The following is a 26,290-nucleotide window of genomic DNA, read 5'->3' as shown; positions in this document are numbered from 1 at the left end:
CGGGATATGAACACTGGGTTTTTTTGAGCGCAATTTCTATTAACCTAACATGGCCAGTGAAACAGGGTCGTGGGTGTGGGTGTGCTAGACTCTTCTTAGGTTAAAAAAGAAATACGCACCTGCTGGGTGTGATCATTTTCTGCTTTTAGATTCAATGCTATCTATCGTAACCGCGGAAAATAACGACCATATAACATGTGTTTGATGACTCTATCGATCGATGCTTCGATGAAAATTTGATATTTTCGTAAGTTGTCCAGTTTCTCTAATGCTCTTCTTTTTTAATCATTTATTTACTTCTCCCTTTTAATTTTCTCTGGAACGAAACGCAAGCGTTAGATAAAAAAACTAACTTGGATTTGGCTAATGTAGTCAGACCTTTCAGGGACGTTTCATTTTCTTACATTGCACTTTCTATCGTGCATTCAACCAACACTTTTCATAGCGCACACTAATCAAAACGCACTACCCAAATATATATCCCTTAGGTATTACATTTTTATGACGCTCCATCTAATAAATAATTACTTATGTGAGAATTGCATGAATTCCCGGGGGGGGGGCACTCATATGATCTGGCCTACGTCATGTGCCGCGCTTAAGGGTGGGGTTTTTCAGCATCCCAAAATGCACTGTAAGGGTGTATTTCTGTGAGATTGCACTGCAAGGGTCGAATTTTAAAACAAATTCAAAATAATTGTTAAAAAGAAAGGTTTATACTTCTCGTTTGTTTGAAAAAGTTTCTATTGTCTGATAATTACAGCTGACAAGAATAATTTTCCCAGTTTTTCTTTGAAACAGAAAATTTCCTGAGAAATATAGTGCACTATAAGGGTTGGGTAAATCAATAGAAAATGCACTGAAAGGGTACCTTTTCAGACATATTGAACTGCACTGTAAGGGTACGATTTTGAAAAGCAGATTTTGCGCGGCACATACCGTCGTTTCGAAATCGAGTGCCCCCCCGGGCATGAATTCAAATTATAACTTCGGCAAAACGTAATTTTTAAAAAATGGTATTGCTCCACCCACCACAAAATATGGAGAGTGTTTGTTTATGTTCCAAATGGCGCCCCGTCAAATTCTATCCACTTCACCCCGAAACGAGTGACTCGATTTTCTTGTATTCGATTGAAGATTGTTCCTCGTAGAAGAAACTTTTGAAAATGAAATTTTCTAAACTCGCGAATTAGACCCTACTCGTCAAGTTCTGCGGTATAATTAGGTGGTAAATCTCGTCAGGAAGAGCCAATTTGCCCAAAACCTTCCAATTCTATCCGATTCACCCCGTCCTACGGTAGCGAAATTCACATCTGGAGCAGGTAATTTCTTGCTTGGAAGAGCTTGAAGCACGAGATTTAGCCCTTTGGGCTTTACAGAAATCTGTGGGTCCGCTCCTTTAGAGCTTTACCTATCAGGGAGAGGGGGTCGGGCTCAAAATCGGTGAAACGATAAGGCATCCAGGATGACCGTCCGGCCGTCACACGAACCATTCGGTCGTTTAACCGAAACGAGCAGCCGGCCGTCGAACCGAGCATCAGGCCGCCGTACCGAGCATCTGGCCGTCAAACTGAACCTCCGGCCATCGAACCAAGCACCTGGCCGCCGGGGAGCGTGCGGCCGCTAGCTAGATTATCGAATCTCAATCGAAACCTATCGAAAGTTAATCGAAGTTATCGAACATAATCGAATATATCGATATTAATCGAAGCTATCGAACATTAATCGAAGCTTATCGATAGCTAATCGAAGTAATCGAATGGTAATCGAACTAATTGAGAAAAACCTTGGAAAATTCGATTAATTCGATTACGGCTCGATAGTTTCGATTAATCGAAGCCTAATCGAAGTATTAATTTCGATTAGTTTCGATAAATTCGATTAAAAATCGAATTCGATTTTGTTCGATAGATTACGCCTGGTATTGTCCTTGTTGCGTTAAGTTGGTGAAAATGATTTCTCGCGCAGTTTGAATGTTTTAGATTTTTAGTTTGACACACGTTTTCTGAATTTTAATTAGCTTTTTCAGATAAAAACATAATCTATTTTCATTCAGTATGTCGATTGGCGAGATAAATACAAAAGAATCTTCTAAAAAGCAACCTTCCTTAAAGGGAACGACGCATGGTATATTTATGAAATGCTGATCTAGCATTGGCACAAACACCCACACGGAGGAGTATTTAGGAGTGCTGGATCATAACAAAAACCAAAAGTGACTTTATTCCAAAAAATATATTCAAAAAAGTGAATATAATTTACTATAATGTTCAACAACAACACAAAAAGACTTACATAAAACTGAAAGAAAAAAAGAATGTCTTTTTCTTTTGAATGAAATCGAGTGTTTCTATTTTTAAATGAAGACATTCTATTGTGAATTTATTCGAAAACTTCTTTGCAATCTTTTTGTTTACATTTTGTCTTCATTCACTTTCGTTTACTGTTGTAAACATAACAAAGTTTTAGCTATACTCTCAAACCATGTATAACTGTCGGTTAAGCCAATCAGCTTTCGGGCTGACATCAGCATGTATTTCAGAGTATACCATGGAATTACCAGCAACTCCGACCCCTACTATAAGTATAGCGCTATTCCCTTTAAGGATATTGCAATGTCTTGCAACATTAATGGTGTCATTGAGTTGTCCAGTAAATCATGATAAGCAAGAATTAACAATCCTAAAAACTGTTAAAATAAAATGGAAGCCTATAAACATATTCTATTTTCGTTCAGTATGTCGATTGGCAAGATAAATACAAAGGAATCTTTGAAAAAGCAATCTTCCTTAAGGATGTTGCACTGTCTTGCAACATTCATGGGGTCATTGAGTTGTCCAGTAAAGCATGTTGGGCAAGACTAATGATACTGAAATTAATTTAGAAATTGATGAGGAAATGATGAAAGCGTTCAAAGACAAGAGCAGCCGCCGGCGCATTTTTTCGAAATATCTGTTCTGTTCTTCTAGGAGGAAAAATTTATGGGTGTTTTCCAGGAAACACGTCATCGCTGAACACCCAGTCGAAATCTAGGAAACAGTACACAAAACCTGTTCAGAAAATCCAGGAACTGTCTCGGATGGCCTTGTATCTGTTTGAAAAATCTAGGAGCCCCCCCTAGGGGAGGGGCGTTTATCAGAAACTTGATACTTTAATACTTCAATACTGTAGTTCACAACCTCCCTTAGTCTCCTCCTTCTCCCTTTGTTTGGTCACATTCTTTCCTTGAGGATTATACTCCTTGCCAGTCCTTTAGCTCACCAGTTCCTTTAGCCTCTTTTCTGGCTTGTCGTAATGATCGAGGCTGTCTATTTTCAGTTTTTAAACATTAAAATATATTATAATACATTGATAATTAAAACGAAACTTATATTTTATGTATATTTTGTTAGTGTAGTGTAGGTCAGGGTCTTTTTGACTTTACATGTTTTTTTTTTATAAGCATAACGCTTATATGCATATGAAGGCTCAGATTTGTAGAATTCCTAAGCATAACATGAGCATATATGTCAGCCTAAAATATTTTTCAAGTGATCATTTTTATTTGTTTAAAAAGGTTTGGTAGAGGTCAAGTAAAAAATAAGACATTTCACGGCAAGCTAACATTCCACTGCTTCCAAAATCTGAACAAATTTTTACAAAATTTCTGAAATTTCATTAAAAACTTGGCTCGGGGTGAATCATAAGCATGATTCTTAAGCATATAATAAGCATAAACTATGCCTGGATGCTTTGAGAACTTAAGCATACACGAGCCTGACCAAGGGGCATACACTTGCTTATAAAAAAACAAACATGTATCACATTTTTTTCCTACCTTTCCATTCAGGGGCGTATCTAGGATTTTTAGGATACCCTGCAAAAAAGATTCAGCTATATATAGTGATTCAGCTATATATAGTGTCTAAGGAGGGCCCACCATGGTTGGGCCCGACGGGCTAGAAAATTTTTGAATTTCGACCCTGTAGATTGGCTAAAACAGCCACCTTTTTATGCCCTATGTACCATGAACCAGAGATAAAGAATTAAAATTCATTTCATTTAAACACAAAATGAGGCTGGTAAAACTAAAATAGTTTTATGGGTTAAAGTGTTTTAAGAACCAAAAAAAGAGTGGCCTCTAAAATATGGAAAAAATGAAGGAAAGAGGAAAGAGCTGTAAAACATTGGCAATTCATTATATCAATGACAAAAATCATAACTATCATGAATTTTTTTAAGCACTTTTAGAACTTTACACAAAAAAGTGAAAAATGATAGCAAAATAATACAATAGCACACAAAAGATTATAAATCATACAAAAATCTTTATCTGATCGTGATGATAGCAATAACAATAATAATAATAATAACGTTTACCAAACTGTCTAAAATTTTTTAATATAATTTTGATTCTTATTATGTCAAATTTATTTATCTTATTGCTGCCAAAAGGTGACTTAAATAATTTCAAGTAGATTAATAATAAAAGCCTTTTGCCATTTCAAATGAAAATTTAGAGAAAAAGAGCAAAACTATTATTATTCAGACTGCTCAAGAAAAGAGTATTTCATTAGAAAATTGATTAATGTGATGCATTAAAGTATCCAAAACTAGAATTTGTACTGAATCTGGAATCTCTATAGTTGGTTCATCTTGAAATTGTAGTCTAGTCCCATTCTGGTGTCTCGTTTGGAACTGTAAATCAAGCAGGGAATCCTGTACCAGGGGGTAAAAAGTCCCCAATCCGAATTGAAAACAAACCATATGTCTTCAGAAACATATTTATTCATTATGTACATAATGCAGCATGTTTTATGTTTGGTATCAAAATTCAGTTGTTGTGTTACAAATTTTATACTATATATATACATTATGCATCCAAATTCATTTGCATTGGCAATTACATGTCAAAATCAAATCAAGATGTACTTTTCAGAGATGATATTACATGACAAATATTCATATCCAGTTTACAGGGAAAATTTTGAATCCAAAAACTTCCAAGAAACTAAATGTTAGGTACACATCATCAATTTGATTGAATTATTCAATTCTGTTGTTTCCTTTAAGTTAAATATGGTTTCAATCATCTTATTAGCAGACTTTGTCAGTGTTTACAAAGATTTCGTACCAACCACGTGAATGTGCAAAATAATCCATTGATCTAGGGGCTACTGGACAGTATGATGGCAACTAACCTGAAAGTATATAATGAAGAGGGAATTAGGATCTTTGCAAGCTACACCTACATATTTAACAAACACAAAACAACAAAATTTAAGTCAAATGACAACTGGACAACCAATGAAATTAATCTTATATAATAACCGGCTGTGACTGTTGGTAACCGCCAACCGCAGAGCAAATCTACTAAACTTCTTGGATGGGTTTTTTTGGTTCTGAGAATAATACTTACAATTCAGGAAAAGTTCTGCACACGTGCAAGGCATCGAAGTGTATCCATCAAAGAATTGATGCCCACAAGATGGAGAGAAATGGAATTGTACAGGCAATTTCCATTTGGAAGAGAACTAAAACAAAATAGAGAAATCATTTTTAAGATTGTCGTGCAGTTTTTATGACAAGTACTTGAGTGGCAGGTGCTGGCCCGCAAACTAAACATAAAGTCAAATACAATCTGTTTGTGTAACTCAAAATAAAGTGCGAAAAACCCACACAAACCGGCCAAAACATATTAAAAACATTAGGGTGTCAAGTTCAGAATCACAAAACTTTCAATATTATTTTTTTTCTCTTATTTCAAAATAAAACCACAATAGGTTGGTTGTCCCTTTGCCTCTTAAATTGCCACAAATTCATCTCCTGTCGTCAACCTTTTCTTAGCCAGAGTGATTGGCCAAACAAACAGTAACTACGTACCCCGATTGATCAAATATCTTATAAATATTTCATGATTGGCCACTCACTCACCACACACAACAAGTGGTAAGTGAATAAGTAAGAGAAAGAGGGGGGAGGGAAGCAGTTTTTTCTGCACTTATCAGATTATAATTGATAACATGCAGGCATGAAAAATAATAGAAAAAAATACCACATACCTTACAGATTCGAGTTTCCTTGTTGCAAGGGATTTCAGAAGATAACCATAAGAAGAAAAACAAACATTGAGATGACCTTGATGGCAGCCCTCAGATGACGAATTTGGAGAAGATCGAAAATGTGCAGGCTTCAAATTCTTCAGAATTTGCGACAAAATAGATAAAATCAGGACTGCTTATTCTGTTTTTTCTTCTCTAAGCATCTAAAGCCATTTGACGAGTCTTGACTTTTAACGTTTTGACACTAACAGCCATCAAATCCCGGGCAAACCCTGCATTTTGACCTCATCCAGGTCTTTCTGCAAAATTTTGCAGGGTGCAGGCCTGCAAAACGCTTTTGTACACAAAATCTAAAATACAGACTCGAATTCGTGCTTCCTGTAACGCGACTTGATAAACAGTTTTCTTATATTTACCGCGGACTTTAAGTCAGAAAAATAAATCTAATGACACCAACGAATGATCCGGAAAAACAACTCCGGGTAGGCTAAAAACAAGCTGCGACAAAAAAGAATCCGGAGCATACCCTGCGAGTGCATGTTTTGCAGGGGTGTCGCACCGCCCCTGCCATTCCCCCTATTTTCAGGGCGATTTCCCTCCTATCAGGATTACCTAAAATCGAAAATATTAAATAAACGCCCCGCCCTGCGCGTTTATTCAAACTAATATACGGTATTCGAATTCAAAATTATTAACACTGACTAGGGCACTTTATTCACCATTTACTCGGGACCCGCTAATTAATTTTTTAAAATGTTCCACCCAGGTCATTCTTATTCCAGCCCCCCCCCCGCCCTAGACTAGAGTCTACTTTTGGCTGAACTTTGCTTTTTGATGATTTTTTATGACGCTGATTCCAGTGAAGGAGCGTTTGGCGAGGTCGCCATTTTGAGAGAAAATGTTAAAAATCCAAATAAGGGGCCGTCCACATAAGTACCTTATTGATTTTTGGGAAAATATTTTTGAAAGTTCCCTCTTTTGCCCTAATTCTGCTTTATGTAGTACCCGAGAGTACAGCCCAATTCAGTAGAAGCCGAAGGCTAGAAGTCAATCTCTAACCTTTCTCAGGCAAGAAACGCATTTTTGACGACAGATTGTTTTATAGACTGGATGGCGCGATTAAGATTGTTTCACTGGACTCGGCGTTATAAAAAATTATCAAAGCAAAGTTCAGAGAGAGGTGTTGATTTGAGGGGGCGTCGTTTTTTAAGATTTTTTCTCAAGAGGAGCGTTTATTCGGTTTTCTGTTAAGCCCGATGGAGTTGCTAGATAAAAAATATATCGCAAAAATTATTGTTGCTAGTGTTTTAGAAAGTCCGCGAAGCTTTTGATTGGCCTTATCATTCCTATTAATTTTATTCTTGATTTCCTACCGAAATACAATACGTTCAGCGGAAGAAGATGGCGAATAAACACTGAACTCGAAAAAGGTGGCTGGATGGACCTCAACTCGCAAAATAAATAGAGATCGACGGCTTTATTTACCCCTTCTACAAAGTAGACCAAAATTAAGACCCCTGCTACAAAATAGACTAAAATTAAGTGGTGAACTTTCAAAAGATACTTTTCGATGTCATACATAGAAATATGATTTAGAAAAAGAGGGATTCAACCACTGTTCCCAAAAAATCTAAAGGAAATTTCTTATTTCATGTCATTGAAAAAAAAGAATTTCAAGAGAAACTGGAGAAAAAAAGAACACACAAAATTTTTTTAGTTGGTGGCACCATATTTTCTTTTTGAAAAAGACCTTGGGGACTGCAGTCCCAAGTTCCGGACCCAGTTCCCCAAGGCCTGGTCCGTCGTGTCGTTGGTGGGCCCGTCTTTAACTGCAAGGAGGAACTCCTTATACGTTCGTTCTACAATAGAATTACAGAGAATTGTTATTAAGAAAAGGAAAACAAAAAAATCAGAACAATTTTGGATTCCTTAGAGCCTAAATTCCAGTTCAATGTAGGAAGCCAATCCTTATGTTCAGTAGCATCTTTTGTGGGACTCAACCGCATGTGAATGGCTGATTCCTGGGTAATATTCGATTGTGTTCGATTGCGTTTAAGTAAGCTTAGATTGGTTCGATTGATAGTGAACTATGTTCGATTGTCGAATATTCTTCTATTTCGTTTGGTTAGGTTCATGTTTGATGAGTTTGATTAAATTAAATTGGATCAATCCGTTAGGGCTTTTTAGCGGGCGGCCGAGTGCTGAAGTACCGTACCAAAGCGAATAAAATCTAATATATAATTGAATCAATCGAACGTAATCAAATACAATCGAACGTAATCGAAGCAATCGAAGAGCAAATCTTGGGTAATATTCGATTTGCGTTCAATTGGTTCAGCGTTCGATTTGTTGGATTGACACCGTCTGGATACACAGATAGTTGCGGTTTTTAGAAGAAAATTAAAAAAGTTAAACTTCTTTGTTAATGAAATAACCACAACATCTAATTAAACTTTGGATGACCTTTTATTTCTAATAAAAATGTCACAGTGTCACAATATACGTGCATCTTGGTGCATTTCTACTTGACCTCCCCCTCCCTGTCACGTATGCTTTCATTTGTTTTTTGTGGTACACTCCTCCTATGCCCCTGTAGAACAATTACATCACATCTTTAATTCAAATTGATTGAATTTGATTAATTTCAATGTGATCATCAAATCATTTAAATCATGAAGCATAGTTCTGAAACTCCACTTTAATAATTCAAATTCGATTTGCTAAGAAACAAAAAGTTATATCAGTTATATGAGAAAATCAAAGAAAATAATACAGTTACCTTGATTTGTAAATCCCAGATTGATCTTTCTGAATCTTAAGAATTTTTTAATACTTGATTGTGGTTGTATGGTTGCAAGGTTGGTTAGGATCTTTCCTCCAATTCTTGTATTTGTTGTATCTTCACAAAGGCGACCGCCTTCTTTGCAAAATGTGTTGAAAAAGATGGCGGATTCGACTTTCGCGCTAGTGAAAGCCGAAAGAGAGCTGGAACCGAGTATTGATTTCAGAGAAGCAAACGCGCGCGTTCGCGCGTGGTGATATATATTATGCTCAATATGCTATGTTATGTTATGCTATTATTGTATTATTCATCATAAGTGTATAATATCTAATATCTGTGCGGTTAGCATAGCGTGATACTACAAGCCCGGGGGGGGGGTACTTAGGCAAAAATAGGTGCTGGGTATGTGCGGACGGTAAGGGTCGGGTTTTTCACCTTTCAAAGTCTCTCTAAGGGTTATAAAAATCAGGAAATTTCAAAGTAGTCTCTCTAAGGGTGTCAAAAATCACGATTTTTAGAAAAAAAATTTGATTTTGAGAGAAAAAATTACAAAAAAGTCTCACTAAGGGTAGGAAATTTTTGAAAAATCAGAGAAAATTTTTCGAAAAAGTCTCTCTAAGGGTCACTTTTTCACTAAATTTTGGTCTCTCTAAGGGTCGGTTTTCGGAGGTCCCGTCCGCACATACCCCTCATTCACCAACCCTAGTACCCCCCCCCCCGGGACTACAAGGTACTCACAATCTCTAGATTATATCAAAATAATAATAATCTATGAAGGATTTCACAGACAGTTTGCCCGCCGTACGCGCGGATAAGAAGAGAAGAAGTTGGGAATCGGTTCAATTGGTTTCCAGCAGCTGGCCGGGAGATGGGAGTTGGCAAGCCAGACAAAAAAATTATTTTCCAGGAGCACTCAGTTGGCAAGCCAGACAAAGAGGAGAAAATTTTTTCCAGGAGCACTTAAGAGAGGACCAATTCTCCAATTCCCAATAGCACTAAATCATACCCAGAACAGATGTAAATTTCCAGGAGTCTTAATTTTCCTCTCGAACAGATAGCTTATTCCAGGAGTCTAACTCAATAAAAACAGCTCAATTTTCCAGGGAAATTCACCCCTCCGAACAGATATTTCGTACTTTCTAGCCGGCGGCTGCTCTTGCAAAGAGATTGCTACAAAAACCAATGAAAAAGGAAACGGAATAAAAGTTGCTCACCTCAACATAAATGGACTTCTTGCAAAACTAAACGTGCTCAAAGTTTTGTTGGAAGAAACTAATCTAGACATCCTTGCTATCACTGAAACACATCTTCAACCAGATACATCAGATGACAAAGTAAAAATTGAGAACTATGAATTGTTGCGTTGTGACAGAAGAACTGAAAATGGCTGGGGAGGAGTTATAGTTTACCATAAAGAAATCCTAAACGGTATTGAATATAAAACCTTAAATGAGACTGATCTTGAAATGACTTGGTTGGAATGCAATGTCGAATCACAGAGATTTCTTGTTTCTTGTGTTTATTAACCCCCACTTGAACTTCGAACTTTTCTTACCAAATTTGAAACCATTGTTAGTGAGATAACAACCAAGAGACGTAATGTAATTATTGTTGGAGATGAATATTGATATGTTAGAGGAAAACGAATCTAGTGCACCTATTCGAAATCAACTAAACAAACTGTTAAACACCCACAACTTACATAATGCAATCACAGAACCTACGCGCATCACATAATTATACCAAATGCGATCAAACACAAGATAAATAATGGAAAATCAATGGATCCTGCAATTTCAGATCACCACCTTATATTCTGTTCATTCTTTGCAGTACAGATAAAGGAAAAACCGATAATAAAAACATTGATATAAACCAGCTGAAAACATTTTTTATACAAAAATCCTTATTATGTTCTTATTTTAGGTCGAAATTTTAAGATATTTGGGTTAAAAAAACTTCAGAAAAGCAGTTTGTTTGTTTTGAAAATAGAATATCAACTTTCTTTTGGTTCACCTGAGTTTGTACATGTTTAAAATGCATTGATAGAAATTTTCCTTGCTCTCGTGACGATCATGAAAATTAACGTCATCACTTTTAATTGAAGTATTGAACTCGTTCGTTCAAAAGAAGTCTACTTTAATGGGATAATTTTTCGCGGGGATTAAATTTCACGGTTGAGCTCATCCGCGAAATTTTAAGATTTCGCGGGGATTAATTTTCACAGATGAGGGATTTCCTGATTTTTCGCGGGGATTTAATTTCGCGGATTGGGGTACAAATTAAAATTTTGAAAAGGGATGATGATGTGTGATGTTGTTTTGAGGGGCGTCGTAATCTATTTAGACTACCTTTGTCCATTGTGGATTTTGTTTAAACATCTTAGTTCCTGCATTCAGCTTACTGAGGGTTAAGGGATTTATGCCTAAAAAGAAGAGTATATGCCTAAAAAAAAGAAGAATTAGTAAAGCACAAGGTGCTAAGCATGTATAAAAAAGATTATATGCAAAAGTATTAAAGAGGTATATAACAATTGAATGTTTTATAATAAAAGCGGATTTCGGAAGGTCGTGAAGAGAGCTTGGATATAAAAATAATTAATTTAAAATAGAGATTATTGGCTATTATAAAAAGATAACATAGGGGTTAAAAAGAATATGGTTTGTATTACTAAAACGTAATATGTGAGTTCGGTGCGTATGTAGTGGGATATGAACCTGACAGGCTCTGTCCCAACTGTTTAAAAATCTTTAAAAATTCTAAAAATGGATCGTTGTTATTACTGATAACTGTTTATTTTAATTAAAGTATTGTAATAAGGAGAAAGGTTTTTTATTCGAAGCAAAGCTGACATAAGGAATCCTAGTAGGACCTGTCTGTATTCTGATTGTAAAGGTACGAAGGTATAAATATTTTATTTGTGTGAATGAAAATTAAACTAAAAAGGAATTATTTTTTGAGTGATATGTATATGTGTATTATAAATATTAATAGAAAAGAAAATTGTTAATAATCAAACTAAAATTTAATAATGTTAAAATGAGACAAGTTTTTCATAAAGTGTCTTTTTTTCTGCATTCGGCCTATTTAAAAAGTTATAATTATTGAGTGGGTGATGTTGTATACCATTGCTAGCAAGTAGCCAATTTTTTGAAAGTCGTTTTATCCTATCTTCCAAAGAAGTAACTCTTGCTTCTCTATATAATTCAGTTATCCTAGTCCATCTAGGTTTCCCTAAGATAATTCTTAGTGCCCTATTTTGTATTTTTTCCATATTGTACATCTGAGCATTGGAAATAGAAAGTAGACAAATATGCGAATATCCTAACCTTGATCTCAAAAGGCTTTTGTATAACATTAATAATTTATTTTTGGACATGTGATACTGATTTTTTAGTGTTTGAAGAAAATTTAAAAGATGGTATGATTTATTAATCTTGCTTGTTACATAGGAAACCAGATTTAGTTGCTTGTCGAGTTGGAGACCTAGGAATTTGATCTTATTATCTTTTTTGAGTCTCACATTTCTAACCCAAATTGACATTTTACTCCTACCGAAATTCACATGTTTGGTTTTATCCATATTGACTACTAGCCCCCATTTACTAAACCATTCAAACAAAAGTTCAATATACTCGTCTAAATTTGAGTCATATACTCTCTTATACCTTTCCCAGGCAGCCAGATCGTCTGCAAACTGGGTCATCTTTGTTGTATCACTAGATGGTTTGGGAATGTCACAGACAAAGAGAGAAAAAAGGATAGGTGAAAGACAGGAGCCCTGAGGTACTCCTGCTTTCAAAGAAAAAATGTTTGATTTAAAGTGAGAGTATTTAATATAAGCCTTCCTGTCTTTAAGGTAACTATGAAGGATGTTTAGGAGGTATTTTGGGATACCTAAAGAGTTTAGTTTAAAAAGAAGAAGAGAGTGGTTGACTTTGTCAAAAGCCTTCTCAAAATCCACAAAGACTGCATGCATTCTTTCACCCTTGATAGTCGTTGAGTAAAAGGAAAAGATTATCTACTGTACTTCTTTTAGCTCTAAAGCCAGACTGCTCCTTGTTTAAAATGTTGTTATTTTCAGCCCAATTGTATATTCTATCTGCAAGGATTTTCTCGAAGATCTTACCAATAGTAGGAAGAAGGCTAATTGGCCTATGTTCTGAGATCTTGTTTGTGTTCACTACTTTGGGGATCATCGAGATTTTTGCAGTTTTTAATCGGTTTGTGTAATTTACGATGCGCGATCCAACGATTCACGATGCGCGATGCACGATCCATGCATATATTATGTTAATTATTCGAATTATGCACGAATAAGTTTTCATAATGCTAGCTGCAAATATCATATAACAATATCGGAAAAACAATTAAAAAAAGAAGGGGAAATAATTTATCATAATCAGAATGATTAAAATAACTTATATCTTCTGTGATGAAAGAAACAAAAATTGATAGCGAGAGAAAGAAAATGTTCGCCGCATGCCTCACTCGTTTTTAAAATGAAAGAAAAAGCCTTGACGTCATAGAAAAGTTTTAGCGCGAAGAATTTATTAAAACACAAACTCATTTTTGTACGTTCATTATTTTTTTAAGAACAGTGAATAAGGTAAATAAGGAATCATTGGCTACATTATTACTTTTGTCATGTTCTTATAAAAACCAACTGAATTGCAACTGGTGCTTTTATGTATTTGATCTTTTTCTTTGTTTGATGATCAAGTTAATTCATTTGATCTTTCTCAAAAAAGGTGAGTTTATACACGCGCCCTTCATTAAAAAACATCTTCCCTACTTTACCACAACATTGTAAATTTTTGTTTATAACCCTGTCTCAATCCAATGCATTTGGTTGGTTTAATCGGAGAAACGTTTTTTTAAATAAAGAAAGCAAAAAGGTTACAAGATATTCAATTCAAAGCATGGGCAAAAAAGTTTATGTTGTGATTTGATTTGATTGTTGAGGTTAAAATATATACACGCATACTTTACATTGATTACAGGAATACAAAAGAAGGAATTAAAATTATGTGATTACTAAAACCTGTAAATGCATAATTAGAATAATTAACATAATATATGCATGGATCGTGCATCGTGCATCGTGAATCGTTGGATCGCGCATCGTAAATTACACAAACCGGTTTTTAATGAATCTGGGAAGATGGAACCAGTCATTAAAAAGAGAAGTAAGTGGTGATATAAGGAGAGGAGAGAGTGTGGAAAGAAGTTTATTTTGTATGGCATCATGGCCAGGTGCTTTGTGGACTTTGAGGGACTTTAGAACATTGTCAACCTCTTGATGTGTTATTTTTTCTTCGACTTCAAATCTAGTCAAGAGAGGATCAAACATGTGATAGATAGAAAAACGTTCTCTTCTATGAAAAAGAGTGTTCTCAAACCAGTGGTCGACAATATACTTATGCCTTCTGTCAGAGGAAATATTTGGTTGGAAAATTTTTTCTTGTCTTTCTTTAAAGGAATTAGCTATGTCTTGTTTATCTTTCACCTTAGAGCCATCTTCTTTGACAAAAACTTTATCTTTATGCTGTGTGTTGCATTTTTCACCATCTAGAATTGTTTTAATATATTTCCAGGTCTTTTTGGTTGTTTCTCTAACATTAATTCTTTTCTTCATGAGCTCGAATCTTGCATCATCGCTATCTCTTATATGTTGTTTGATCTGTCTGTTTAATTCTGTTTTTCTGCTTCTCAAAAAGATGTTATTTTTATTTTTTCTTAACAGATTGATTATACTTCTTCTTTCTTTTATCAATTTTCTGGTTTCAATAGACATACCCTGGTTTTTACTTGGTATCAACTTAGTTGGTACATGTTTATCTATGTCTTGAAGGATGGAGATCAGTTTGTTCGTTTTTTCTTCGACATTCTTTGTTCCAAAAGTTTTGTCACAAGAAAATTGATTTATGATCCTAGCAGCAGTCTCAAGGTTAAGTTTATGGTAAAGTTTAACAAAGTTTGATTTTTTAGGTGCTGTAGGATCAAAGAAAGAAAAAGAGACAGGTAGATGGTCAGAACCAATGGATTTAAGCGAAGTAATGTGCTCAATTTGAAAGAATCTAATAGGAGATGTTATAACTTGTTGTATAACTTCTTTAAATTCACCTTTTTTGGTTTTAAAGTTTGGTGGCATCACATATGTTTCAAAGTTGTTATCATCATACAATTTCCTAAAAGTAGTACCTCTATGATTGTCTTTTATACTGCCCCAGGTATGGTGTTTAGAATTTAGGTCTCCGACTATGATTGTATTTGGAAGAAAGAGAAGTTTTAAAACTTCAGTATCTGCTGTAAAAGTAGGTGGAAAATAGCAGCAACAGAGATGAAAAGATTTTGACATATTTAGCGAGTCAGGAAAAATTTTAATTAAAAGCATTTCGTATTTCCCTATTTGATATTTCCTTATCTCATCATGTGCAATATCCTCTCTAATTAGGATGGCTGTCCCTCCTCCATAAGATTTTAAAGTTCTTCTATTCTTTCTATTGTTCATGATAGCTGTATAGTGTTTGATTTTGATGGTCTCTTTGTTAATTAGCTTTGTTTCGTTCAAACAAACTATGTCAGGTTTTTCTTCAGCTAAGAGAGTTTGTAGATCTTGTTTTTTCGATTTAAATCCGTTAAGGTTTAATTGGATTATTTTTAAGCTCATCATTTTGGAGATAGGGACATCGGTGGTTCTTCAAGAATTAAAGAGGTATTTCTGAGTTCATCTAGGGAATTCAGGAAGTTTTCTTTATCAAATTTGTTATGGTGTCTCTTCATGATGGATTGAAGATGAAAGCAAATGTCAATGTGTGTAGTCATTTTCTGTTGCTCAATAGCATAGCAAGCTTCAAAAAGAATTAAAGATAGAGTTTCGATGTCAACCGATTTTTCATATACTGAAAGAATTTCTGAAGAAAGTTCAGAAGAGAGATGTTCTTTGGTTACATAGTTGTCTTTGACTTCAGATAGAGTATGGCAAATGATTTTATTTTGTTTTTCTAAATTGTCGATTCTGGATGTAATAGAAGAGAGGCTGTTACTGATTTTGCTAACGGTTTTCTCTAAAATATTGACGTTTGTAAAAAGGGTTTTGGTGTTATCAGAGATTGTTCCTAGCAGAGTAGAAATTTCAGTGACTTGTGATTGTATTGAGTCCATTCCTTCCATACAGGTTTTTACACTGGTTTGTAGGGTGACAGATTCTTGACTAAAGTTTGCAACTTGTGCATATGTCTTTTCAAGTTGGCTGTATGAATTTTTACTTCTTTAACAGAATTATTGATTGCAGATATCTTGGAAGACTTTTGTCTGTCACTACGTGTGACAGTAGCTTTTTCAACTAAACTTTTATAAACACTACATCCTCTATAAAAAGACGAATGGTTTTTTTCACAGTTCACACAACATTTCTGAGAACACTTCCTTCTACAGTTTTCTTTACCACACCAACTACATAAAGGATTTTTAGTTTTACAAATGGATTGAACATGACCAAATTTTAAGCATTTTTTACATTGGATAATGTAGTTTTCGATAGGATCATATTTCCTGACAAAGTGCTTACTAACAGAATTGTTAGCCTTTATGGTAAGTGGAAAGTCGTCTTCTATATCAGATTGTATACTTTGGTTACATAGTATTCCAAGTGGTCAAAAACAAGTTGGAGGCTGACAGGTGGACCAGATTCTGGTTCTTTTGCTAGTTTATTTATGCAATAACTATCCAGAAGATTTGATTTTTTGTCGATATAAATTGATTTAATTTTTTCACTCCAATTGTCTTTGTCCAAAAGGAATTCTATTTCACTAAGGGAGTGGTCAGAAAGTATCTACTAGGGGGGGGGTGGAGGATTCTAGGGGGGGGTTCCAAATTTTTTTCGAGGGTTTAGGGGGGGGGTTTCAATTTTTTTTTGAGGGTTTAGGGGGGGTTCCAAATCTTTTGGGCAACTCAAGAGAAAATGTAGGAAGTCTAATTTCATAGTTTTACGTTTCAAGATTTCAAAAATTTTTCGGCCTGACGGCCGACAACTCAGAATTTATTTTATTGGATATATGTACATGTCATACTAACATTATTTGGGCATCATCGCCTTGCTTTTTGGGTTTTTAGCATTGAGCTAAATGAGGGAAGTAGATTAGTGGCTTTCACAGCTCATCAGAGTGGTTTGAAAAAGTACTTTTTAGAATGAAATTTAACAAAACAAAGTGTCTTATAGCTAAAATGGTGGTGAAAAACATCGACATTTTCTCCCGTCGGCGCAAACCATGGTTGTGCCTCCTTAGTCTCTACTAATATCTTATAAATTATATATACACAGAGCTTTGACAGACCCTGGAAAACCTGAAAATATAGGTTTATAGGGAAATTTCAAATTTTCAGACTCCTTTTAACAACAGAATAGCTTGTATTTTAGGGTCTCGAGTACCTGATCTTCAAAATTTTCTCCCTTCGGGGCCAACCATGGTGGCCCCTCAGGATATTTTGAGTAATGCCTCTGTAATGTAGGGAGATTATGTATCAGGGAAAATAAGCCGTAATTTTCTCCCAAAACTTTGGGAAACTCAGAGAAAATAACTCATTGATTCTTATTTTAACCCTGGACTATTCCTATAGGAGATCTACCATTTTGATTGACTTTTACACCACGGGTTTTTTTCTTTTGTTTACTTCAGAGAAATTCCGTCGTAACCATGGAAATCGACGGAAAAAATCCCGTGGTGTAAACGTCAATCAAAATGGTAGATCTCCTAAAGGACTATACTCAACTTTACAGGGCTAAACTATCTCCCTTACCTAATTTTGACATAAACACTGTCATACAAACAAATAATACTCTTTGTACCGCATCTGTATGAATTCTTTTTTTGCGTAAAAATTTTTCTAGTGGGGGGGGGGGGTGCGAAAAAATATTGGGCCTTATGAGGGGGGGTTCGAAATTTTTTTTCCAGGCTAGGGGAGGGGGTGCGAAAGTATTTTGGGATTTTTCAAAATATCCTCCACTCCCCCCTAGTAGATACTTTCTGACCACTCCCTAATGTCTATTTCACAAATAAGAGTAGTGGTTTTTGAGTGTGCTTCATTAGCAGAAAGGAAAGAAAAATTTTTGACGTGGGAGTTTAATTCCACTAGATTATAAGGTTTTTCAAAATTGTGTTCATGGAGAATGACTTTGATCTTTTTCTTCTTTGGTGGTTCTTGAAGAATAAGTGGATTGGGTTTAGATCTATTCGTTTCAAAGCCAGATTCCAGAACAACATTTTCTTCAGAAGAGTCAGCAGGTTTTTCTTTGGTGTTTTTAGAAGAGGAAGAGGTGGAAGATGATTGTGAGTTTGAACGAGGTTTTTTGATTCTAGAAATACCAAAGTGGACTTTTTGTTTTTTCTGCGTAATGAAGTCAGTTCTTAGATCTTCAATGCTCTGACTTACATCTTCGAGAGGTGATGTAGGTCCTCTTTTTGTACTATTAGACATAGTAAGAAGAAGTATGTAATAGAAAAGGTAATGTAGATAAGTTTAGGAGAAAGTAATCCAGAAGTAAACTTGAGTGACCAAGACAGAAGTCTGGTCCAAAACAATGCACAAAAATAACGAAATCTGATGATATGACTGCACTGGTAGCGCCAAACCGGGTTCTAGACCGACTTTCAACAATTTTTCTGTAAAGTGTCTGAGACACTTTTAGGCTAATTTTTTTTATGAAAAACAACTAAAACGTTGCAAAAAAGCAGAAAAGTATATGGGAAACAATTAAATATAGTAGAAATAAAAGTATTTTTATGGTTTTGTGTACTAGTAATTATAATATATATGTATATCTTGCCAGAAGCAATTTTATACGATTTGAGGTTAACGGTTTCAAAATCGTGTGTCAAAAATTTTAAATCAGTAACTACAAAGAGTTACTGGCTATAAATTATACTATAACTTTGTTATTATGTAAGAAAAGAGTGTACAAAGTTTGAGAACAAATCTTTGCCTACTCAAGAAGTTATTTATAAAAAGGTTGTTTCGTGTAATCTTTTACGAAAAGTTATTGTACCGCTTTAACTTTCAAATAGGTATAGTTTGTTATAAATTACAACACACTGAATTCTTTATAGTTGAATTCAGATCACTAACAGAACAGGAGGCCTTGGACATGAATACCAAGGAGACAATCACCCAAGATGGGCTTCTCAAAGAGTCGATTAGGGTTTCTTGACCCAAGGGGCCAAGAAGTCCTAAAAACCTTTCCACTTGTTTTTGTGTTTACTATTTCTAGCCAAAGGAAATAGTAATGTTTATCTTTTTGTTATAGAAACACTTTCGTCAAGAGAGATCGAAAGTTAAAAAAAAAAACAGTTTCTCAGAGCACGACCGCACGCACCGACGGCAAAAAGAAAACTGATTAAATTAAAATTTTGAAAAGGGTCCAAACATTGAAATAAAATTTTTCCAGGAAAATTAATAATTTTTTTTTCAAGTAATAAGAGGGTGTTTTAGAATAGGGCGAGGAGATATGTATTACAACTATCAAAAGTTGAATTTGAACTTCCATGGTGCAGAGCTAAATTTTCACAGCCTATTTGGGAAAAAAGCGGAAGAGAAATTCGGGATAAGAAAATTAAATTGAAAATAAATTAGTTTTAGTTTCTCATGTCAAAACTGTTTTTGAAATACAAAGGGAATACAAACAAAATATGAACGTAGTAACTGAATAAAGAAAATAAATTCTTTTGTTTTCCGTTTCCCCTCCTTTTCTTACATATCCTTTTAGATGTTTAATTTCAAGCCAGTTGGATTACCCTCTTGCATTGAAAAACTTTTAACAATAAGCGATCACTATAGATAAAAATTTTTCCAATACCTTTTCCAAGTTTGTAAATTTGTGAAGAAAATTTTGAGGAAAACGATTTTTTGCTAACAAGCATATCGAGGATTTGACCTTTTTCGAGGGTTGCGTGCCCTCATGTAGAAAAAAAATAAAAAACGATAAAAATAGAAATTTTGCGGTTTGCAAAAAAATTTCAAATTTTTCGCAGAAACTAATTTTCGCGAATGGGCCTTTTTCAAATTTCCAATGGGACTTATTTTCGCGGATGAAACCCAAATCAGCAAAATCCGCGAAAATTAATCACCGCGAAAATTTATCCCATTAAAGTACTCTATCGGCAGACACGAAATGGAGCCTCACATTACTTCATAGCTTTCCAGCTAAGGCTTGGTACCAATTTGATTCATCGTAGGGTTTCTACTCGCTGAGGCCATCCACATTGTAAGAAAGCACTGTTGGAGAAGGGTTTCACAGAGGAGGGTAAGGTTTTTTGTCTCAGCAACTTTTCAAAGCTTTTGGACCATTTATTAGAAACTTTTCGTATTTATGGTCCCAATTGATTAAATGGCAGAATTTCACTCTCGGACGAGGTGATGTAGGCTTTTGGCAGGATTTTGTTTCAAAAGGTTTCCCACGTACTTATACAAAATCTATTGGTGGCAAAAGAGATTAAAAAAGCAAACTAAGAGTAAAGACGTCAGGATTTCTTTTTTAACCATGTTTTAATATCAAGGTAAATAAAAAGAATTAGTTAACGTAAATATTATACAGAATAGCGTGAAAATTATCTAATGAAGTTAGCCTAAAAATATCAAATAAGTAAAAAATAGAGGCGAGTGGCTAGCAAGTGAAAATTAGGAGGTACAACAACTCATATATTTTTTCTCAACAAGTTGCACAACTTCAATAAAAAAGGGTAAGATACAAGTATACTGGATATAAAACGTAATATAAATCATCAAAATAACAAACTGATTATTTCTATAAATGCAAGAAAAAAAGAAATTTGCAAGGATGAATAACTAAGACAACTGACAATGTCTGGCATGTATTGGTCACCATATTGTGAAATCATTCTAAAAATAGTTATATCTTTTAACCGTACATTTACTTTCATGATGTTCTTTGTACTTAAGTGTTTTGTGTCTCTTTAAGCAGTGTCTGCAAAGCCATATTCTGACGTCTTTGCCTGGTGTACTTTTACAACGTGATTCATGCTTTTTCAAAGTCCAGGGATAAACGAAATGGTTGTTGCAATGCTTGATTAATTGAATGTTCTTTTTTTTAATGGAGAATTTGTTTTTGATTACTTGTAAAACTTAAGTCGCAATGACAACATTTTTGTAGTACGCCAGAAAGGTGTTTTGATTTCTGATGGTACTTCAACCCGTTTTGAGACTTGAATTGATCAATCCGTACAATACCATGTTAAACCTTCGTGGGCAACTTTAATATGTTTATTATGTTCATAATTTCCGCGAAATCGCTTGTCACATTTATGGCAGCCGGCAGTCCCGTCATCCTCAGCTTTATGTTTCATTAAGTGATCGATTGATGATTCATGAGAAATTCGTTCACCACAAAAGGCACAAATAGGCATCATGAATTCTATTTTGTGTATTCTTTTTCTATGTTTTTGTTTCCTGAGAAGAGAAAAAAGCCATGGAATATTAGATCATAAAACAATGTGGATAAAACTCCTAAAATTTTCCAAAATATTTTTGTCTCGTTTCAATGCTCCAAAAATGTAACTTTGTTAAGTTCAAGAGTCTTCGAATTTTAAGGCAAATGATCACGTTTATGTGATTATTTCAAGACAGTCGTTTCATAAAGTTAAAAACAATATAGAATTTGGAATCGAAATACTATCAAACACACATTATTTTACAATTCAATAAAATATTATTCAAATCAGCCATGTTAACCCATGAAGTGCCACTGTCCTGACGTGAGGGGTGCATGTCACTAGTTCGAAACTTTCTAGTCCGACAGTAAAATAGTCCGAATCTATAAGATATATTTACAATTTAGGAGTCTTTTTTCCGACGTCACTTTTGTCCGAAAACGAAAGATTTTAGAGTGTCGATGTTGAATAAGGGTTTTTCAAACTTTAATTCCGCTCCCCCCCCCCTCCGCCAAAAGAAGGGTATCGTAGAAACAGCTAAATCCAATTTCTTGACTCTTGAAAACCTAAGGGGCCCAACCTCAAATTCGAAACTTTGGATTTTTATAAGCACGTGGTTGCTTATAAAAGATGTGCCTCCTCTTCGGCGATTCATATTTCGTTTTATATGTTATTTTGGACTCGTTGTCGGACAAAATTGTTGTCGGAATACTGACGCATTCGTCAAATCCAACGTCGGACATTTTTACTGTCGGACTAGAAAGTGTCGGACTACTAGGGACCTTACGAATCGACGACGCCGCTATAGAAGACGTCGTGAGAACCAAAGGTTTCGAGCGGCGTCCTTTTAACAACGTCTTCCTTTTATATCTCCCTACGAATTTTTCATCGAGGACTTCTATTTTCCCACGATAAAAAAAGCCCGCCATTATAATGCGCCATATTTGTTTACATTTTTAGAAAAGTTTTCGTAGAAAACATCCAAAATACTCATTCCAAGAAAAACACAAGTTTTTAACCATTTCCAGGAAAATCAAGTCAATGTTTGCAGAATGCCAGCTTTGAGAGATGTGAGAAATGCTCTGGTACTAAGTTATGCCTTTGACATGATTGATGATTTTCAATTTGCTGCATTGTACGATATCAATCGTTCAAAGAATCCAGACTTTCCATATTGGATTTATGAAGGTTTTGATCTTGACAAATTGACAGACGACCAAAGCAAAGCAGATTTCAGATTTTTCAAAAATGATATTTATATGCTCAAAGAAGCTTTACAAATCCCTGATACTTTCATCTGCAGAAATAGACTTCATGTCGATGGAATCGAAGCTTTATGTATACTTTTAAAAAGATTCTCTTATCCAATTAGATTTGGTGACATGGTCCCTAGATTTGGCAGATCGGAGCCTCAATTATGTATGATAACAGGAGACATTACAAACTTCGTTTATAACATGCATCATCAAAAACTATCGGATTTCAATCAGCAATGGCTTTCTCCTGCTAATTTACAAAACTTTGCAAATGCTATACATCAGGCTGGTGCACCGTTAGATAATTGCTGGGGTTTTGTTGACGGAACAGTCAGGCCTATATGTAGACCAAATCAATTACAAAGAGTTGTTTACAATGGACACAAATTTCAATCGATTGCTGCCCCTAATGGCTTGGTAGCAAATCTATTTGGACCTATTGAGGGAAGGAGGCATGACAGTGGAATGCTGGCTGATTCGAACGTATTACCTCGTTTGAGACAAATTTGAAGAAAGAAGAAATAATCAAATCCCACTTTGCATCTATGGAGACTTGGCTTATCCTTTGAGACCAGAACTACAAAAACCTTTTCAAGGGTTACAACTTACTCAAGATCAAAAAGATTATAACACTGCTATGAGCAAATGCAGAATTGGGGTCGAATGGGTGTTTGGTGAAATTACGAACTATTTTAAATTTATGGACTTCAAGCGAAATTTAAAGATCGGACTTTCCCCTATTGGAAAAATGTATATAGTTTGCACTCTTTTGACAAATGCTAGAACATGCATGTATGGCTCCCAATCTTCCTCATATTTCAGGATAGATCCACCTACTGTATAGGATTATTTTCAGTAATGAAATATGCAATGTATATTATATTTTAAAATAGTTGTGTTTTATTTACAAGGATAAAAGCAATGTTGTTTAAAAACAAAAATAAATATTAACTGTTAATTTAATTGCATGGGTTTATACTGTATTTACAAGACTACAAGAATGCAAAACAGGAACTAAGAATTATTGATACCTATTTTCATGTAGTTTTGATTACAAATACTCAACTTATATCTTCACTTGAATGAATTTTTTCAGCTTTGAAGTTCAAATAAACAAATGGGAACGCAAATACACTTGTAATTATTCTTTTCATCAGTCATTCAATGTCAAATTCCTTCTAGTAGATAGAGACAAATTTTCCTTTAGAACGAAAGAAAACAAGACAAAAAATCTATTTGCCATAGTTTTATTAAAAATAAATAAATTAAAATTAAAAATAAATTTTGATTTTTTAACAAGACAAAAAATAACCTGCTTTTTCAAAATGTCAAATACTTACAAATTTCAACGTAGAATCATATAAGCAACATCAACTTCAATATTATAGAGTGATAAAAAATGCATCACCAAACGTCAAGTCATAAAAAGCAACACCAATTTCAATGGAAGTCGTAGAAAGCACAGCCAATTTCAACGTACAAAGTCATAAAAAGGAACCACCAAATTCAACGTAAAGTCATTAGAAGGACCAACTCATTTATTTGAAGGGTTTTTATTGTTCATTTGTGATAAAGCTTGAATAAGTTGTAAAGAAATTTGGTTTTGTTGTTGTTGATTTGCCTGTATTTGTTTCTGTTGTTCAATTAAAAGTTGTAATTGCTGTTGTTCACGTTCCATAGTCATTTTCTTCATTTCTAGTTCCTTGTCCTTTGTTTCCTTATCGGTTTCAAGTTTTGCCATCAGAAACGAAAATGTCTCAGTACCAGTATTGCGGTTACCTTTAGATGATGATGGGCTGCCATCGTCAGCTGCTTTCCTCTTCCTTGTTTCTGCATGTGTTTCCATAGCTGTAGCACGAATTGCTTCAGCATCAGCCTTATATTTGTCTTCCTCTTTCTTCTTGTTGGAGGATGTGGCTTCATGTTTCTCGGATGTTTCTTGCATTTCAGAGCTTATCTCCTCCCATACCTGGTCCATTTCCGTTGGATTTTCCACTGACCCAGATTCAGCTATTTGTTGACGCATTTTTCGTTTGTGGTTGTTTATTGCGATCTTCGTTCTGTCTCGAACTGACTTCTGTGTCACATCGAACTTGACCTCAGTGACCTTGCTTAAGTCTTCTGCAACTGCTGTCCAAGCTGAACCGCTATCTCTGGTACCAGGTTTGAAATTATATGGCTTCATGAATAAGAGCTCATGCCCCAACAAAACATCGTGCTTATCATCCCATTTCATGATGCTAAAAATGTGAAAACATATGCCTGATTAATGCTTACATATACAATAATTTGTGTCATTTTACCTTCTTCAGATTGTATATAAATAGCCAGAAAGTTGCACATTTAAATCGAAGAAGTGATATCCAATTTGTTTCCAAATCCAAGAGCAATCAAGGCAAAAGGCATTCCTGTTTGTTTTGGTTTGAAATTTGGAAAATTTATGCCCAAAAATATAAAATAATTGGTTAGTTTTTCAAGCAATTATATTTTCTAAATGAAAATTATCAAACTCCAATGGATTCAGCTTAAAACTTACGTTTTTTTTGTCAAAGTTTCATCAGATTTTACTTCAGCCATGTTTCTTCGAAGGACGACGTGAAAAAGACTGTTTTGAAGGAGTTGACTTCACGAGGCTGACTTTTTGTAAAAGGTGATTCCCGGGCACGCATGCGCATAAGGAGCAAAAATGGCGCATACATATGTGAGCTTTGAAATTGATAATCATTTTCTCAATTCAATTCAAATTCAAAACTTATTTATTCGCCTGCATGTCATTAAAAATTTACATATTTAAGTTTGTATAAATTAGGGGAGGGGAGGCAGGCCAGGAGTCCATCCAATAGACGTTTCCGTCTAATCATATGGAATGGCTACCTGGACGCAGATTTTTTTTCTGTGGGGTTGATATAACTATTCGAGTAACAATATTCCAAATAACAAAGTAAAAAAAAAAAAAAAAAAAAAAACTCAACGTAACTATCGACAAAAAAAAATATAGTTATATAAGTAATCTTTTGTTTTAATAAATCAAATTAGAGTATTTCTATATCTATATGGACTTTCATTTTTCTGGTATGCAAGAGGTCAATTTTGAAGGAACTCGCTTATCTTTTTTTTGATCATATATCCAGATAATGGTTGTAGATCGATTTTAGTATGTAATATTAGCTGGTTCCAGTTTAAAAGAGATTGGTACTTAATCGATTTCAATCCATAGTTTAATGTTTTGGCTTTTGGGCGCTCCAAAAGTTTCAGTTCGTTATTTCTAGTAAGATAATTATGAGACAGAGTTTTGAAGTTTAAAATGTTCGTAACAGCTTCAGGAGAAAGATTAGTGAGAGTTTGATGTACGAGTCGGATATTGAACTTTGTTACAGTATGTGGCAAAGTTGGAATATCCAGGTTAATGAAAAGAGGAGCAGATTCTGCATTAAAATCTGAAAAAGTCAAGATGCGCACGCATCTTTTTTGAAGTTTGCCTATTCTAGAGTTTTGAGTGAGACTTTGCCCCCATACGATTATTGCGTATGACAAATGAGAGTGAAAAATAGCATAGTATAAAGTTTTAAGAATGGTCTGTGGAACAAAGTGACGCAGTTTGGATAAAATGCCATTTGACCTTCTAAGTTTTGCGGATAAATGATCAAAATGGAAATTCCACGCTAGACATTCATCGAGAAAAAGACCAAGATATTTTACACATTTCGAAAATTTCAAGACATGCCCATCAAGATTGAGATTCATTGTATATGGTACAGGTTTATT

At 34.8% G+C, this 26,290-nt stretch overlaps 1 protein-coding gene and 1 pseudogene across 1 annotated transcript; one reads left to right on the top strand and one right to left on the bottom strand.

Annotated features, from left to right (window-relative positions):
• Positions 1 to 22,417: 22,417 nt before the first annotated feature.
• On the top strand, positions 22,418 to 23,384 carry LOC136813530 (uncharacterized; annotated as a pseudogene).
• Positions 23,385 to 23,585: 201 nt separating this feature from the next.
• Positions 23,586 to 24,730, bottom strand: LOC136813529 (putative uncharacterized protein DDB_G0274435). Its single transcript, XM_067070046.1, has one exon. It carries the CDS (start codon positions 24,708 to 24,710, stop codon positions 24,060 to 24,062), a length of 651 nt encoding a protein of 216 aa, XP_066926147.1. The 5' UTR covers positions 24,711 to 24,730; the 3' UTR covers positions 23,586 to 24,059.
• Between the last annotated feature and the right edge of the window lie 1,560 nt (positions 24,731 to 26,290).

Source organism: Clytia hemisphaerica, unplaced genomic scaffold, assembly GCF_902728285.1.
Source record: "Clytia hemisphaerica strain Z4C2 unplaced genomic scaffold, Clytia hemisphaerica genome assembly, whole genome shotgun sequence".
NCBI classification, from domain to species: Eukaryota; Metazoa; Cnidaria; class Hydrozoa; order Leptothecata; family Clytiidae; genus Clytia; species Clytia hemisphaerica.
Note: the sequence above shows the minus strand (reverse complement) of the source record. Positions and strands in the feature narration are given on the sequence as shown.

Excerpts from the sequence above, each read along its gene's own strand:
- LOC136813529 (XM_067070046.1), bottom strand. The coding sequence starts at position 24,710 with ATGAAGCCATATAATTTCAAACCTGGTACCAGAGATAGCGGTTCAGCT.